This window comes from Tenrec ecaudatus, chromosome 8 (assembly GCF_050624435.1).
Source record: "Tenrec ecaudatus isolate mTenEca1 chromosome 8, mTenEca1.hap1, whole genome shotgun sequence".
NCBI classification, from domain to species: Eukaryota; Metazoa; Chordata; class Mammalia; order Afrosoricida; family Tenrecidae; genus Tenrec; species Tenrec ecaudatus.
In genome coordinates, this window is record NC_134537.1 from 131,889,636 (window position 1) to 131,904,997 (window position 15,362).

At 40.2% G+C, this 15,362-nt stretch overlaps 1 protein-coding gene across 1 annotated transcript in view; it reads right to left on the reverse strand.

Moving 5' to 3' along the window:
• Positions 1–5,273: 5,273 nt before the first annotated feature.
• Positions 5,274–15,362, reverse strand: part of NEIL3 (nei like DNA glycosylase 3) — a 57,674-nt gene continuing 47,585 nt past the window's right edge. Inside the window, exons 8-10 of the mRNA XM_075555780.1 lie at positions 13,865–14,270; positions 7,433–7,607; positions 5,274–5,832 (exon numbers count right to left, since the gene is read on the reverse strand). Of these exons, the coding sequence (XP_075411895.1) occupies positions 5,650–5,832; positions 7,433–7,607; positions 13,865–14,270 (764 nt within the window). The 3' untranslated portion in view covers positions 5,274–5,649. The remainder of the gene's footprint in view (positions 5,833–7,432; positions 7,608–13,864; positions 14,271–15,362) is intronic.

Here is a 15,362-nt window from a genome sequence, read left to right on the forward strand (position 1 = left end):
CTGGGTCCACAAGTGCTTCTACCCACTGGCTTGTGATATTCCTGCATTTGGCATCATTGCATGTGCTGCGTGAGTCTAAACAGGAATTTGTGGATTAGCACAGGACATATGGGCTAATATCCGACTTATGGATTTGATCTGGACTGGGCTGGAAAATTTTCTCAATATAAAATTGCTCTTTTATATAGCGCTCTTTCTCATACGCATGAGTGTTTATGAATTTGTTTCTCTAATTAACCCAGACTAACACATTATCAGTTACTAATACAGTCATATGCTATTAACATAGCATATGAGCAAGAACCAATGGAATGGAAAGAAATTCAAAATATACTGACAGCATTAGCCAAAAACAAGTCTCCAGGAATTGATGGAATACCAACTGAAGTGTTCCAACAAGCTAATATAGCCCTGGAAGTACTTGTCCATCCCAGGAACTTTGAAAGACAGCTACTTGGCAAACTGTCTAGAATAGACGCATATTTGCACCTATTTCAAATAGAGGTGACCCAAACATGTTTCCTTGTGTTTTATTGACTATACAAAGCATTCCACTGTGTGGACCATAAGGAACTATGGATAATCTTGAGATATATGTGAATCCCAGAACACTACGTTGTGTTCATGCAGTGTCTGTATGTGGATCAAGAGACTGTTATGCAAACAGAACAAGGGAATATGGCATGGTTTAAAATCAGGAAGGATGTGTGTCAGGTCTGCATCCTCTCAGCATTCTTATTCCATCTGCATGGTGAGCAAAGGTCCGAAGCTAGATTATGTAAAGAATGCAGCATCAGAACTGGAGGAAGGCTTGAGATCTGTGATATGCAGATGACACAACCTTGCTTCCTGACTTTCAAGGCCTTGCTGATGGAAACCAATGGTTGTCGTCTGCAGTATGGATTATGACTCAATGCAAAGATAACTCAAATCTTCACAACTGAACCAGGAGGTAACATTCTGACAAGTGGAGAAAGATGGAAGTTGTCAAGGATTTCATTTTGCTTGGATCCACAATCAATATTCATGGACGCAGCAGTCAAGAGGTCAAATGAGGCCTTGGATTAGGTAAATCAACCTCTTTTGAGTATTGAAAAGTAAGAGTGTTACTTTGAGGACTGAGGTTCCCCGGATGTGAACCATGGCATTTTCAAACACCTCATATGCATGTCAAAGTTGGAAACTGAGTAAGGAAAAGGAAACTCGAGATATATCTGAACTACGGTGTTGACCAAGACTCTCCAGAGTGCCACAGACCACCAACACACAAACACATCTGATTTGACAGACGTACAGACAAGGCGCCTTGGAAGTAAGGAAGCAAGACTTACTCCCCCATACTTTGGACATGTTGTCAGGAGATCCAGCCCTGTAAGACATCCTGCATGGTAAACTTGGGGGGCCTTGAAAAAAGAGGATGGCTCTTGGGGACACAGATAGACAGTGGCTGTACCAAGGGACTCAATCATAAGAATACATGCGAGGACGGCACAGGATCAGGCAGTGCTTCACTTTGTTGTAGCTTGTGTTGCTTTCAGTCAAAACCAACTCGAGGGCACCTAACAATCTAGTCACAACGATTGTTTGGATTGTTTGCATGTTAGAACTTTTATTTTTCAATCCTTTCACTTTCCACCTATGTATACTGTGAATCTTTGAAGTGCTTTTCCTATAGATAGAAATAGTTTGGCCATTTTATTTGTACTTTAAAACATTGTTTAACTAGAAGCGATATGAGGCCTTGGTGGCGTAGTGGTTAAACGTTGGGCTGTGATCTGCATGGTCTGTAGTTCTAAACCACCAGCAGCTCCTCGGGGAGTGGGGTGGGGGGGTCAGACTGGGCTTTCTGCTCCTGTAAATGACTGTAGTCTGAGAAACCCGCAGGGCGTGAAAATGAGTCAGCATTGACTCCGTGGCACTGAGTATCTCACAGTTTGATGGTTTGATGCCATCTAGAAGTATCTCAGGAGACAGGCTGAAAACCTTCTCCCGAAAGGTCACAGCCATGATAACACCATGGGACAGTCTTCTTGGTGAAAATGGGGTCATCATGAGAATCAACTCCAGGACAACCAGTCACTTTTTAAGCATACTCATTTGACACATTTCATTTATATGCATTAAACACTCTTTCAGATGATGTTATACTTTTGCTTCAAATTTTTTAAAATGTGACTTAAATTTTTATATGGTAAAGGACAGTCTATTAGTGCTACTTCAATTTTCACCCATCCTGTCGTTCTCTCTGTTCATTTTATTTCAGTTGGGTTTCCTTTAGACACACTACCCTTTAAGAGTACATCTCTTAGCAACAAATTACTTTAATTTCCCTTCACCTGAGAATGTTTTTATTTTTTGTTCCCTAAGTTTCTTGGCTTTTTATTTCAGCACTTAAAAAACACTGTGCCACCCCCTCTGCCTTCCATAGTTCCAGTCCAGAAATTCACTGTCATTTGAATTACCGGTAGTTAGATTATAATGAATGTGGTATTTTTTTCCTTTTTGCTGGACTTTAAAGGTTTTTGTTTGTTTGTTAAACCTCATTTCTTTAGTTTTCAGAAATTTAATTATTGTGTGTTGTTTTAATTAGTGCTATTTTACCTCATTGGGTTCTAATATCCATTACAATGATTACACAGAACTCACCGGCAAAATTATGATTAAAAGGGTTTATTAAGGAAGTTAATAAGTTGTAACACCAGAGAGAAATGCTCAGGCTAGTTATTTAGAAGGACATGTAACAAAGTTCCTTCAGGTCTGCTAATAAATGCTTATAGGGGTATATCACTCCCCTGGAAGCCTCAACCTGAAGGCATTCAGCTCATGTGCCATGGGTCAGCAAACCCAGCCCCCTGTATTAAACACCTAGAGGCAGCCCACTCTTATAAGCCTCAGCCTGAAGAAACTCAGCTCCACTTCCATGGGTCAGCAAGCCCAGTTTGCTAATTAAGTGCCCAGAGAAACCCCACTCCACAAGCCAGCCTCCTGCACAAAAGCACGCGGCTTTACTTGCTCCACCGGTTGGAAAGGCCATACCTCAGGTCCATGCTCTGGTTCCTGGTTCCGTTGCTGTTCCTCTGACATAACAGCTGTCCCCTGGATCCAGGACGCTCACTTTGCAGACATCTCAGGTCCCAAGGACACACACCACCCCTGACTTTTGCTAGTAATGAGATCCCACCTCCTGCTTCTCAGAAGGCTCACTTTATTCCACAGTAGAATGGCATTCCAGGGAATCCTGTTCACAATTACTCACAGACAGAAGCCCATCAACGTCTTCCCCTACCTCTTACCAGACCCATTCAGGAAAACGTTTGGCAGGAATTAGAGACTTTGGCCAGAAGAGCCACATTAATGTCACTGCCCTGCACTATGTCATGACAAAACCGTCTTTGAGCGTATTCTATTCGGGGTTCATTTAGCTTTTTGAACCTGCAGATGTGCCCTACACCACATTTGGAAAGCTTGCATCCTTTACCTTCTTAATACATCTTCACCTTAACACTTTCCTCTCCTTTTGGGACCCCAATGCTAGAACGTTATTGTTCTCCAGATTGCTGATGATCCACTCATTTTCTTTCTTTCTTTTTTTTTTGGTTATTCAATCACTTTATTGGGGGCTCTTACAGCTTTATCACAATACATGAATATATATGTTGTGTCAAACACATTTTTTGCCATCATCATTTTCAAAATGTTTTCTTTATACTTGAGCCCTTGATATCAGCTCCTCTACCCCCCTTTGTCCCCCACAAACCCTTAATAATTTATCATTATTTTTTCATGTCTTGCACTGTCCAATGTCTCCCTTCACCCACTTTTCTGTTGTATGTCCCCCAGGGAGGGGGTTATATATCGATCATTGTGATTGGATCCCCTTTCTCCCCCCACCTTCTCCTTCCCCTCCTGGGATCACTACACTCATTAATGATCCTGAGGTTTTCTTTTCTGCCCTGGATTCCGTGTTCCAGCTCTTATCTGTACTTGTGTACATGCTCTGGTCCAGCTGGATTTGCAATGTAGAATTGGGATCTTGATAGTGGGGCAGGGGTTGGGGGGAGGAGCATTACAGAACTAGAGGAAAGTTGTATGTTTCATCGGTGCTATACTGCCCCTGGCTGGCCTATCTCTTCCTTGTGACCCTTTTGTAAGGGGGTGTCAGATGGGCTTTGGGTCTACACTCCACTCATTTTATTATCCTTTTACCAGTGTAATTTCATCATTATTCAGAAGGAATCAATTTTTGAACGTTTTCACATTGAGTAATTCTGTTTGCCACATCTACACTGCTTTTGAGACACTAGCAAGTTTTTAAATTTAATTTTGGTTATTTTTCAGTTCTATATTTTTCACTCCCTGCCTTTTAAAAAAACCTATGCATTTCTTCACTGAAATTTTCTACAGAGAAGTCATAATTGATCCTTGAACTACTTTATGAGGACAACTTATTAATTACACATAGAGTTGTGAGTTTTATAGTATATGTCAATATACATCCACTGGCAAGTTTGCCATATTTTGTGTGATGTGGTTATAGACCATCATAGATCACACACATATATGTCCACGAAAGTACAGCTCCAGCAGCAAGCTCGCTGCCCTTGAGTCCTTCCCAACTCACAGCAACCCTGAAACACAAGACAGGCCTGCCCCGGTGAGCTCTTGCGATTGTACCTGTTTATAGGAGTAGAAAGCCCTGTCTTTCTCCTGAGGAGTGGTTGGTAGTTTTGAACTGCTGACCTTGGAGTTACCAGGGCAAAGCATAACATTATCCCACCAGAGCAATGTATACAGCAGTTGTTCCTAAATGTTACTTTTAAAGTCTAACTCCCTGTAGCTGGTCACCAGCATGTACTTGACGTTATACAAATGCTCAGCGTGCATGTACCTGCCATTTATCAGGAATTCTTTTAAATGATCTCATTGTTAAAATTTCGTTTAAGAAAATAAGAAATTCCTTTAGTCTTAGCTCAAAAGAAACATGGCATTACTTTAGAAAGGTATACAATTTTTTTTCTTTTGGAAAGGTATACTTATAGACAGAATAATCTTTTGCCATTGGGTTGATTCCAACTCCTGCCCACCCCCATGACAGAGAGACAGCTCCTCAGGGTGCTCTGCAATGGAAGGCCTTACGGAGGCAGCACCCAGGCCTCTTTCTCACCGCACCGCCAGATGTTTCCGAGCTGCCAACCTTTAGGCAAGTGGAGGGGTAGCTGTTTGTACCATTCATGGATCAGACAGACTATGACTTCATTACTTGTTTAATCCTCTATAAAAACCCCACAGACCCCAAAACCAAACAAATGAAAATCCTTCTTTCCCTGAAAACTCTGTGAATAAAAGCATATTAGAAATAACTTTATTGCCATTGTTATAAGCATAAACTATACGTTCTAAGTGGAATATGCTATATAATTGGTGAAACCCACAGTGCATTCACAAGATTAAAAGGATAATGGAGATCAAAACAGAAAAGATGGCAGGCATAAAAATTTTAAGAACGAAAAAGATTCCCAAAGATTGCAGTAACATCACAATCAACTATATATATTCTATAACATGTCTCTCAAACAAAAAGGGACTAAATATTATACACAGCCTAAAAAGATTAAATGCCAGATTTTTATAGAACCAAAATAATATATATCAGCACCCTGGAATAATTTTTATTCCTGGCCCATTTTCTGCCCACTGAAAAAAATTACACTGTTTTTCCTTCCCAAGAGGACACACAAAAAAATTCCTTCCATTATTAGGTCCCATCTTCAGCACTGTTCTCATGATGGACCGCTTGCCGTGGCTGCAGAACGGGAAGGACAAATCTGCCCACTAGGGAGAAAAGCGAGAAGACAAGATGGGTGAGCTTCTGTGCAAGTTAGCATGAGGTGTAACCTGAGCCCAGGTTCTTTTGATTAGTGCCACTGTGTCTCCATTGCTGTGACTATTCATTTGGCATTGTAAAATAGACATAAACATTAGCTGCTGCCCTTAAAAAAAGCGTATATTCTGTAAGCATTCTTTACCAATCTGTTTGAATCACACAGAAAATTACCCTAATTCTGAGCTTCCTTTGGTCTTCCAAGCAGAGGCATACATACAGGTCCTTTCCCTTCACTTAGAATAACGGAAAACTACTGGAAGCCTGATGTACTGCAGTCACTAGAGCCCCTGAGTAGCTATGGTTTAGTTAAAACTGGAAGAACAAAGATGTGCCATGACCTTAATACTAAACTCCCCTCGTCTCTTAGGAAAATGAATAGTCCAATATAGACTTCTCCAGATCAAATTGGGGAGATTCTGTTGCATTAGTCTTATTAATTTGGGCCAGAAGAGGGATCTGTAGAGGCTATGAGTATCAGTAGTGCTCTTAACACAATTTCCATTCCAGCGAAACTGCTCAACGCAGTAGGGTGGATTCACCACTTGTCCAGGGGTTAAGATCTAAAACCATCATCTAATTTTCTCAAGGAAATTCCTTCGAAAAGCACCAGATTAACAAGATGTTATCTCTCAATAAGCCTAACTAGAAAATTTTGCTCCAGCATTGGATCATTGGAGATTATATATATATATATATATATATATATATATATATATATATATATTTTTTTTTTTTTCAGTTAAGCAACAGATGTAACCAGTGGCTAATACTCATTTTTAAACACTGGGATGACATTTCAACTCCGAGAAATACAGGAAGCTGATTAAATGGACCCAAATTCCTTCTCCTGTCCCACATTCATTTTCAAGATTATAACCACATATTGTGAAGGCATAAGGAATTGCCTGTAATGGAATGCTACTGTGCCACTTCTTTATTTATATCAGACACAGGTAATAGGGCTCACTATGTTTATTGTAAGTCTGAGGCGTCAATTATTTTTCTCTTCTATCCAATACATGGATGGAGGACTTGGATGTCGTATTGATACCAGAAAAAAAACAAACAAACCAAGATCTTCTCTGGAATTATTAATCAAATGGATAAGTTGGTTCAGTATCTTGCTAAACCCAGGGTGACACACCTACATTTGTGTAGAAGCATTTTAATTAATTTATTTATTCATTCACTTAGCTGAGTCACTTTGAATTTTAAATTATTCAGGTTTTGGACTAAATATCAAAATATGGGAATTTAAAATTTACAGGTAAAAACTGAAAACAGAACAGCCATATGTTCCATTTTAGCAAAAGAATTCAATGGCATTGTAATAAGGTGGCACATTTGGTTAAGCACGCAGCTGCTAACCAAAAGGTCTTTGGTTCAAACCCACTCACCTGTCCTTCGGAGAAAGAGCTGGCCTCTGATTCTATAAAGATTACAGCCTTGGACACCCTGTGGGCCAGTTTCCTCTCCTCTGTAGTGCTGCTACAAGTCAGAATGTACTAGCAACGGTGAGTTTTTAAGGTTGAAAAATATTATACTTACTTCAAAAAATCCACACTGTGCTTCTCTAGGTAGAGGACATGCGTAAAAGTGCCTGCCCTTGTTTTCTCCATCCTTCCTCACCACGCGGAGAACGCAGAGGCGGCTGTGTTTACTGCAGCGAGGACTGCCAGTGTTTAATACACAAGTACCATCTGTCACATTCATTGGAAGTTCACTGTAATGACAGGTTACAAAATAACTACTGCATAATAGTGCCTCAGGGACCGTTCACACCACCCCACCCCCACACATCAGCATTCTGGTTACACAGAGAGACTGGAGCAAAGAGTGGACCACGGTCAACGTTAGGCAGACACACAAAGCTTTATGGTCTTTGAATTATTTGTTTTGCCCAGGTAATTCTAATTTACTTCCAAGGAATCCTATATGCCTAAAGCACATCATGTAGGAGTGTAAAGAATAAAAACAACTGGGTTGTTGTCCATCCAGTGCATCAAGTGGTTGCCATGACTCTGTTCTTCATTTGAAATTGAGATCGTCGGGTCGTCTTCTGATCAACATCACCCTGTGGTCACTTTTAGTTCTTTTCAAACGTTTTCAAATCCAGCTGCCTCTCCAAATGTGACTACAGCCACAATCTTCTCTAATTATTATCTCACAGGTAGTAAGCGCTCATCAATGGCCCTGACACTTTCTCCTGTCCACTTTAGAGACAATCTTCTATGCTTTTCTTTGATCAAGGCCACTATAATAGTAGCAATCACATTTCAGCCAGATGCAGGCTGGCTGCCAGAGCAGAAATGTGTGTTTTGTACAGCTAGGTGGGAAGCTTTATGCCGGCCCACGACTCGGATCAAGAGGAGCTGGAGGTCACTGCTGTGCACAGTGTGCAAAGGCCAGGCGCCGCTCTTCCGCCACAGCTGTAGAAGCTGGATTTTTTTCTTTGGGGAAAGAAGAAACAAAACAAAATCCTTCTTTGTATATTTAATTTGTAATATTTCATATATTTAAATACCATTACTCGAGCAGTTTATCTTTTAGTGAACTCATGGAAAAGCTGCAAATATTTAAAAAATCACATATCTAATATGCCTATTTTTAAGATTTCAATGATTGAACAAGTTCATCCTTTCTCAATTTGAGGGGGAAATTTCTAAGAAACAAAGTAACATTCTCAAAAAATTAAAAATAGTAAAAAATCACATATTTTCTATTTTTCTTGCTTTCTAAACTAATTTTTCATGTACTTGTTCCCATAACTATGCCTGAGAGCATCATAACCAATTGAAATGTTCAGAATATAAGATTTTTTATTTGTGCTGAATGAGTTTAACAATTCATTAATAGAGCAAAATTTAAATATATGGCTTTCAAAATGATGGATTTAAATATTGTGAGGCCACAGGTAGCCATTTATAAGAAGAAAGCAATGCTAAGGAAATTCTTAATAGTGAAATATACCACCAGCCACTGTTCAGTTGGTCCCCTTTCCCCAGTCAGATGCAGCTGGAGTGGCTATATTTTAAACTGTTAGAAATGTCAAGCCAGAAATAGAGAACCTGAGAGGCAGTGGGCTCTTCTTTTCTAGGACCATCCCTCCCTTTGACAACCTCTCTCCATTCTTCCATAAGACTAACTTCAAGAGGAAACCACCTGTCTGCCAGGGCATTGCACTATGGCAGCTTTACATGTTACTATGAGGGTGGCAGCAACGCCATCAAGGGTCAGCAGGGCCACCCATGGTATGCCAGTTTCAGCAAAGCTCTTGGACTAAGACACGTGAGGCTGAAACGTCTGGTGTTTAATTCCAGGCTGAAAGTCCAGTGCATCACAAGAGAGCGTTATGTCCCACACAGTGAGGAAGGTGATCTGCTGCTGGAAGGCCCACAAACACATTAGCCACCAGGGGCTCGAGCACACCAGTCACCAAGACCATGGCTCTCTCCCTGCCACAGAAAGTAGAAAGCGTCATCTTTCTCCCAAGGAGTGGCTGGGAGGTTTGAACTGCCAACCTTGTGGCTAGTAGCCCAATTTAAAGTAAATCTGTCATTGGCCCAGGACTGGCAATATTCCATCTGCCATACTTGGGTTTGACATTAGATGGAGCCAACTGGATGGCAACTAACCCCAAGGGAACTTAATAGACTGACGACAGGGAAAGATTTCAGCTCACCGGATTTCATTTTATTCAAAAATAGGTTTTAAAGGACATTAACTAAAATGGACACACTTTCTTATTAGCGCCTGCGCACGCACGTGCGTGCACACACACACTCAAGCATGGATTTATGTATATTTTCAGCGGTAGCTGTCATTTTCGAATCCACCTGCTTCAAGATAGAGATTTCCAGGGCTCCACATATCCAGCGAAATTTTTAGCTTCCCTTTCACCTACAGCATCTCTGGCATAGCTTAGGATTCAAGTGGGAAAGAAACGCCCATGCCTTCCTGTTTCGTCATCTTTCCTCCATTCCAGTTCATCCCTGATAAGAACAAAACAAATATCTGAAGGACATACAATAAGCTTGGGGGAAATTTCCACTATCTTTGACTTCTATGTAAAAGATAGAAGCCTTTTTTTGGACTTTAAGCCACCTCGTATATTTTGGTGTGCCATTGAGTCAGTTCTGCCTCAGAGTGACATGTACGTGGACAACAGAGTGGAACCGCCCCGTGGGCTTCCCTTGGCTGCCATCTTTCACCTGCTCTTTTCTCCTGCCAAGGGGTTGGAACTCCATCTTTTGGTTCACACGCCAGTCACTGCCCATCGTGCCGCCCACACTTGCTTTCTCTCTCTTGATAGAGTTACACAAGGGAGCCTTCAGCAAGTTTGTGGGGGGAAACCCCTTCGTCTTCTCCACGTGGCTTTCTTGTATAGACATTGCGATTTCTGGCCACTCTATCTGAGCACCAAGGGTAAGATACTACATCATTAACTTATTATGTTATTTTCCCTTTGACATGCAGAGTGTGATCCACTGACCAGAAACATAAGAATCACCAGGGAACATGTTAGAACTATAGAATTACCCAGCAGATTGCCTACAGAAATAGAATCCGCATGCTAACTAGATTCCCAGATGATTCATATGCACATTAACATTACAAAGCTCCGAGTGGTTAATGTAACCACGATATTGATGCCACCTGTGATCACAGCCTTTCTAAATATGCACAACTAATCTTAATTTTATGATAGAAAACATTAACCAGGATAATTACATGTTCTGATTAATTGAAGATATCTTGGTTCCTCTTTGTTTCAGTCATTACTCAAAAACTCTCGAAAATGTAGCAGAGGATTCTCCTTAAGTGAATTTAGTATACAAAAGAGTTTGAAAGACTGATAGTGATGACCATCCTTTTGAGGATCCTGACATTCTATATAGTGAACTAATACAGGAGGGTTCACCAACTTTTGTCAGAGAGTAAAAGTCTAAACTTGCCAGTACTCTGTTGAAGCATGAAAATAAGCCATAAAAATTCATAAATGAATGAATGGCTATGGATGTGTCAATGAGGCTGGATTTGGTGTGGATTGCTCTAGGTTACTAACCAAGAACCATGCTTGAAGCACAGTAGGTTCTCAATAAATCCTTATAAATTTACGAATTTAAAACAATAAAACAGCGATCAAATAAAATGTATTGTCAGGAAGGAAGACATGACCAAGGGCAGGTTTATATTTTAAAATAAATATTATTTTCCAATGATTATTTTGATTTAATTTATTTGGCAAACAAGATGACTCATTACAATAAAAACTTTGCCTGACAGTTTTGCATCGATTGCTTTTATAGAAAGATTTTTACAGCCCAGCAAAAATTCAGGGGCCAAAATCAACAAAGGTAAATTAATTCATCCTGGATGGTCTCGGGGGATTCTGCCAGATTGACTGAAAATTCAAAGTGGCAATTACAAGGCGTCAAGTGTGACTGTACGTGAACTTTTAGCACCTTCAATGGCCGCTGACCGAAGACAATGTTAGTGAATTTGTTGCTTTCAAATGTATCACTGATATTTGTCCTCAGTGATTGCAGTCATTTTATCAAGGACTTAAAACAGCTTCCAGGACTGTGGTTCTTCACTGCTGAAACATCTGTACAGCGATCCCTCGATAATCCAGTGGCTGCAGAAAGCTCAGGAACCTGAAGACCAGTCGTACAGATGCCTCATCAATACGTAGAAGGGAGGGCTGGCGTATCTTTGGGTGATGTGATCAGTAATTTAGAGAACAAAAGTCAAATCAATTACCATATAATTATTAAAGGAAAAAAATAAACTGGCTATAAATCCCATACATGGAGCACCTGCTATAATGGTATTATGTTGTGAGCTTCTGCTAGGCATCTTGTCCATAAGATGAACTCCATAGCTGCCAGACATGGAGAAAAATGAAATAAATGACAGTAATTTGCAATTTATTCCTTGTAAAGTAGCTGGGTGCAGAAGGGTTGCTGGGTGAATTTATTTCTTCACTTGACATTTATTCTGCTCGTTGATCTTGATTGATTGCAGAGTCTCCATCCTGGTGCGTGTATAGTCCACACACAAACACACACTGCAGCATTTCTAAGCTATGTTGTGCACTGTGATTAATCATATGGTCCATCACTAATGGCTTATGAAGAAATCATTTAAATTGAAGGTTACATTAATGTTTTCTTAAATCCCTAATTCATTAGTTAAATTGTCTGAGATTTTCAACAAAGCACGAAGGAAATAAAAAATATGCTAAGATATTTCATCTGAGTAAAATAAATGCCACAATATTTTTAAATGATCACTTGCAAGCCCGTACACACATGCATGCGCGCACACACGCACACACACACACACACACATGGCTGTTCAAAGCTGATTTTCTACACTAGGCTAGCTTTCAAACTCAACTCTCTTAACTCCTTCAAGAACTTTCATCATGAGGCATTAGGGAAGGTTAGATTCACTTAGTCAATCAAAAGTTTGCCACTAACAGTTTAATTAAACCTCTATCATTTCTGAGTATACACATGATTGTAGATGATCATGACCAAATATATATATATATATTTAAATCGATCAAGGGTAAAAAGTAATCAAGATGAGCAGAGGGGTAATTTAGAGTCAGGATGGGAAATTTGAGATAAATGTCTCCCCTGGGAAGAAACCACCCAGCAGTCAAGGACTAAACTGGAGAAATCCAGAGGTCAGTCAAGGCGCGCACAGGAGCTAGCCTCTCAGTCCACCGCTAGAGGGCGCTTCTCGCTACAGGCAGAGAGAAGCACAGCCCACAGAGGAAGAACAAGCCATTGGATTCCAGGTGAGGTTACAGCAAACACCATTCTTAGTAACGACTTTCCCAAAAAAGATATCCACGCATTGGAAGTAGACTCTTTCTCCACACACTCCGTTATATAGTGGAAGCTGCATACCACTGCCTTTTGAAGGAATGAAAAATCAACTACACAAAAAAAATCTAGTAGCTCAGAAAAGGAAACAGTGGGGAAAGTAGTCTTTCTCCGATGGTATAATATTAAGCTGTGACACTTATGAAGCCAAAATTGTCGCCCAAACAAGTGGGCGAGGGGTGCAGGGAGTGGGTGGTAGAGGAATGTCCACAGATGATTGGTTCGCAGGCTGACAACTGGTCTGTCAGGCACAGAGCAGGGCGTGAAGATCTGTCGTTCCAGCAGCAACCCCTGGAGATCTTCACCTCGACACAGCACTTGACATACCTCATAAAACTGACCTGCTCAGATAGTATTTATTAATTGGGAAGGCGATGTTTTAATTTCACATATGCACACCATGGAAGCTCCGTGCACCTTTCAAGTTGACATAGAAAACACCATTCCCTATGTCATTCGTGTCTAAGGTCATTCAGCTCCCTCTCGATGATAATCAGCTGCCACTGAGTAGATTCTAACTCATGGTGACATGAGTGGGTCACAGCCTCACTGCTCCTTGTGGGTTTAAATAGCTGATTTTTTTTTCCCCAGAAGGAGAACCATGGTTTATCTTCCCTGGTGCCTTCCGATGGACTCAGCACCCGACAGTGTTAATCATGTGCACTATGCTCTTCAGCATAGATGGAGCCTTAGTTATCTTCATAAATGACAGTTGTCCTTTTGGAAGAATAATTTTTAATTGGAAGGAAACAAAACAATCCTCACAGTGGTTATTGATCATTAGTATGCTTACTGGAGATTTAAATTGTATCTTTATACTTTTTTGTACTTTTGCATCATTTCAAAATATTATGTATTGAGCATATACATGGCTATAGTAAGGAAAGAATAGCTTTTTGTAGGTTGCATGGAATTTGTTTTGGGGAAGGGAAGGAGGAAAAGGCACTATAACACTAAGTCTTTTGAAGTTTGATATGCATTATAAAAATCAATTCAAATTCCTAATTAATAACAGGTGATTTTTACCCTCTTCTTAAAATGTCAGGTAAATACCTTAAAGACCGAGGTTAGAGACACATACCTGTTTGACAAGCCAGGCACACAACTTTTGAGATCCGGTGAAGAGTGGGTTGTTTTCAATTTTTTATGCACTGGACTAAATAATTTGGCCTGAGAGCTGCCCACAGGTGATCGGTTTTCTTTGTCCGATGGTTGAGTCATATGGGCTGTGCTCTCCTTGGAGGGGTGCCGGGCACCCCTCAAACAAGCCTGAGAGGGAGAAGAGGGTTGTAATATCTGGTTTCGGCTTTTCTGTCCTTCCAAAGTACTGGATTTATGGCTCAAATCGGTCAAGACCAGGGTGGTAGTCCCAAAGGCAGTTTGCCTATTGAGTTTCACTTCTGTGTTTGGTTTTCCAAAGTTATTACAAGGATACTTCACTAGGCTGTTAAAGGCAATAGAATTTTCTTCATTCTTAGGTACTGAATCTGAAAGGAGAGAAAAGCAATTCTGAACTAGCCTTGTAAATATAATGTATTGGCTGCTTAGAACATCTCTTTATTTAACACATTTATTTCACTTATTATACTATGCCAAGTTAGCTAGGGGAATTCAGAATTAATCACCTTCCCGTAGGAATTTACAGGGATCCAGTGATGGGTTTAATGAAGATTTATATTTGCTTTGTATTATGTCTAAGCATTTAAAGATTATTCCTTTATTGGTTTTGCTAACATAAGACAACATATTAAAACAGTGGTGATTAAGAGATGATACCACAGAAAAACATTTAGGTTGGCAATCAGAGTCCTGTAGCTGCAAAGAGAAATTACAAGGACATTTATTAAATATAATGCTTTAACCAAGTATTATAAAATTTTGGTATCTATTATAAGCTATTCTAATTTATAATTGCAAAGTCATTCATACACAGAAAAATATTATGAACAAAGATCAAATAAGATGTGCAAAGACATTTGAGAGTGTTGAAATTAAGGAGGCAGGCCAAGGTTGTGGTTTCCTTCCAAGAGCTGTCTCTGCTGAAAGATGTCGGAGGAGGAGGGAGAGAATAGCAGGCGCCATCCTTTCGGCTCCCAGCAAAGCGCGCAAGGGGCGATGCCCGCCTCCCTGGCCCAGGGAACAAAACACAAGATGACAGCTCACACAATACATGGGTCCACAAGTCAAGAATGAACTTTCTCATCTCTAATTGAAGAAAGAAAGAACACTTTGAGAATACAATAGAAGCAGCATCAATGCGATGGTTCTTAATCACAGGTTTCCTCTGAGGTTTTACATTCTCTGAACGCATGAAATTGTGAGCTGTAAAGAGTTATTTTGAAGGATTTCAATGAAATCAGTACAATTGTCTGGGTAAAGATTTTAATAACAAGGGGTAGAAAGGATAAAGAAGAGAAACAATTCAGCATTTTTCTATTCCACCTGCAAAGATATTCTTACAGAAAGGCTCCCTTTCAATTTATGAAACACTTGGACTGCATAACAAACTTGAAACTTGCTGAAATCTGCATAAAACAAAGCTTTATTGAATAATTCATTAGAAACAGTAGAGAACAGAT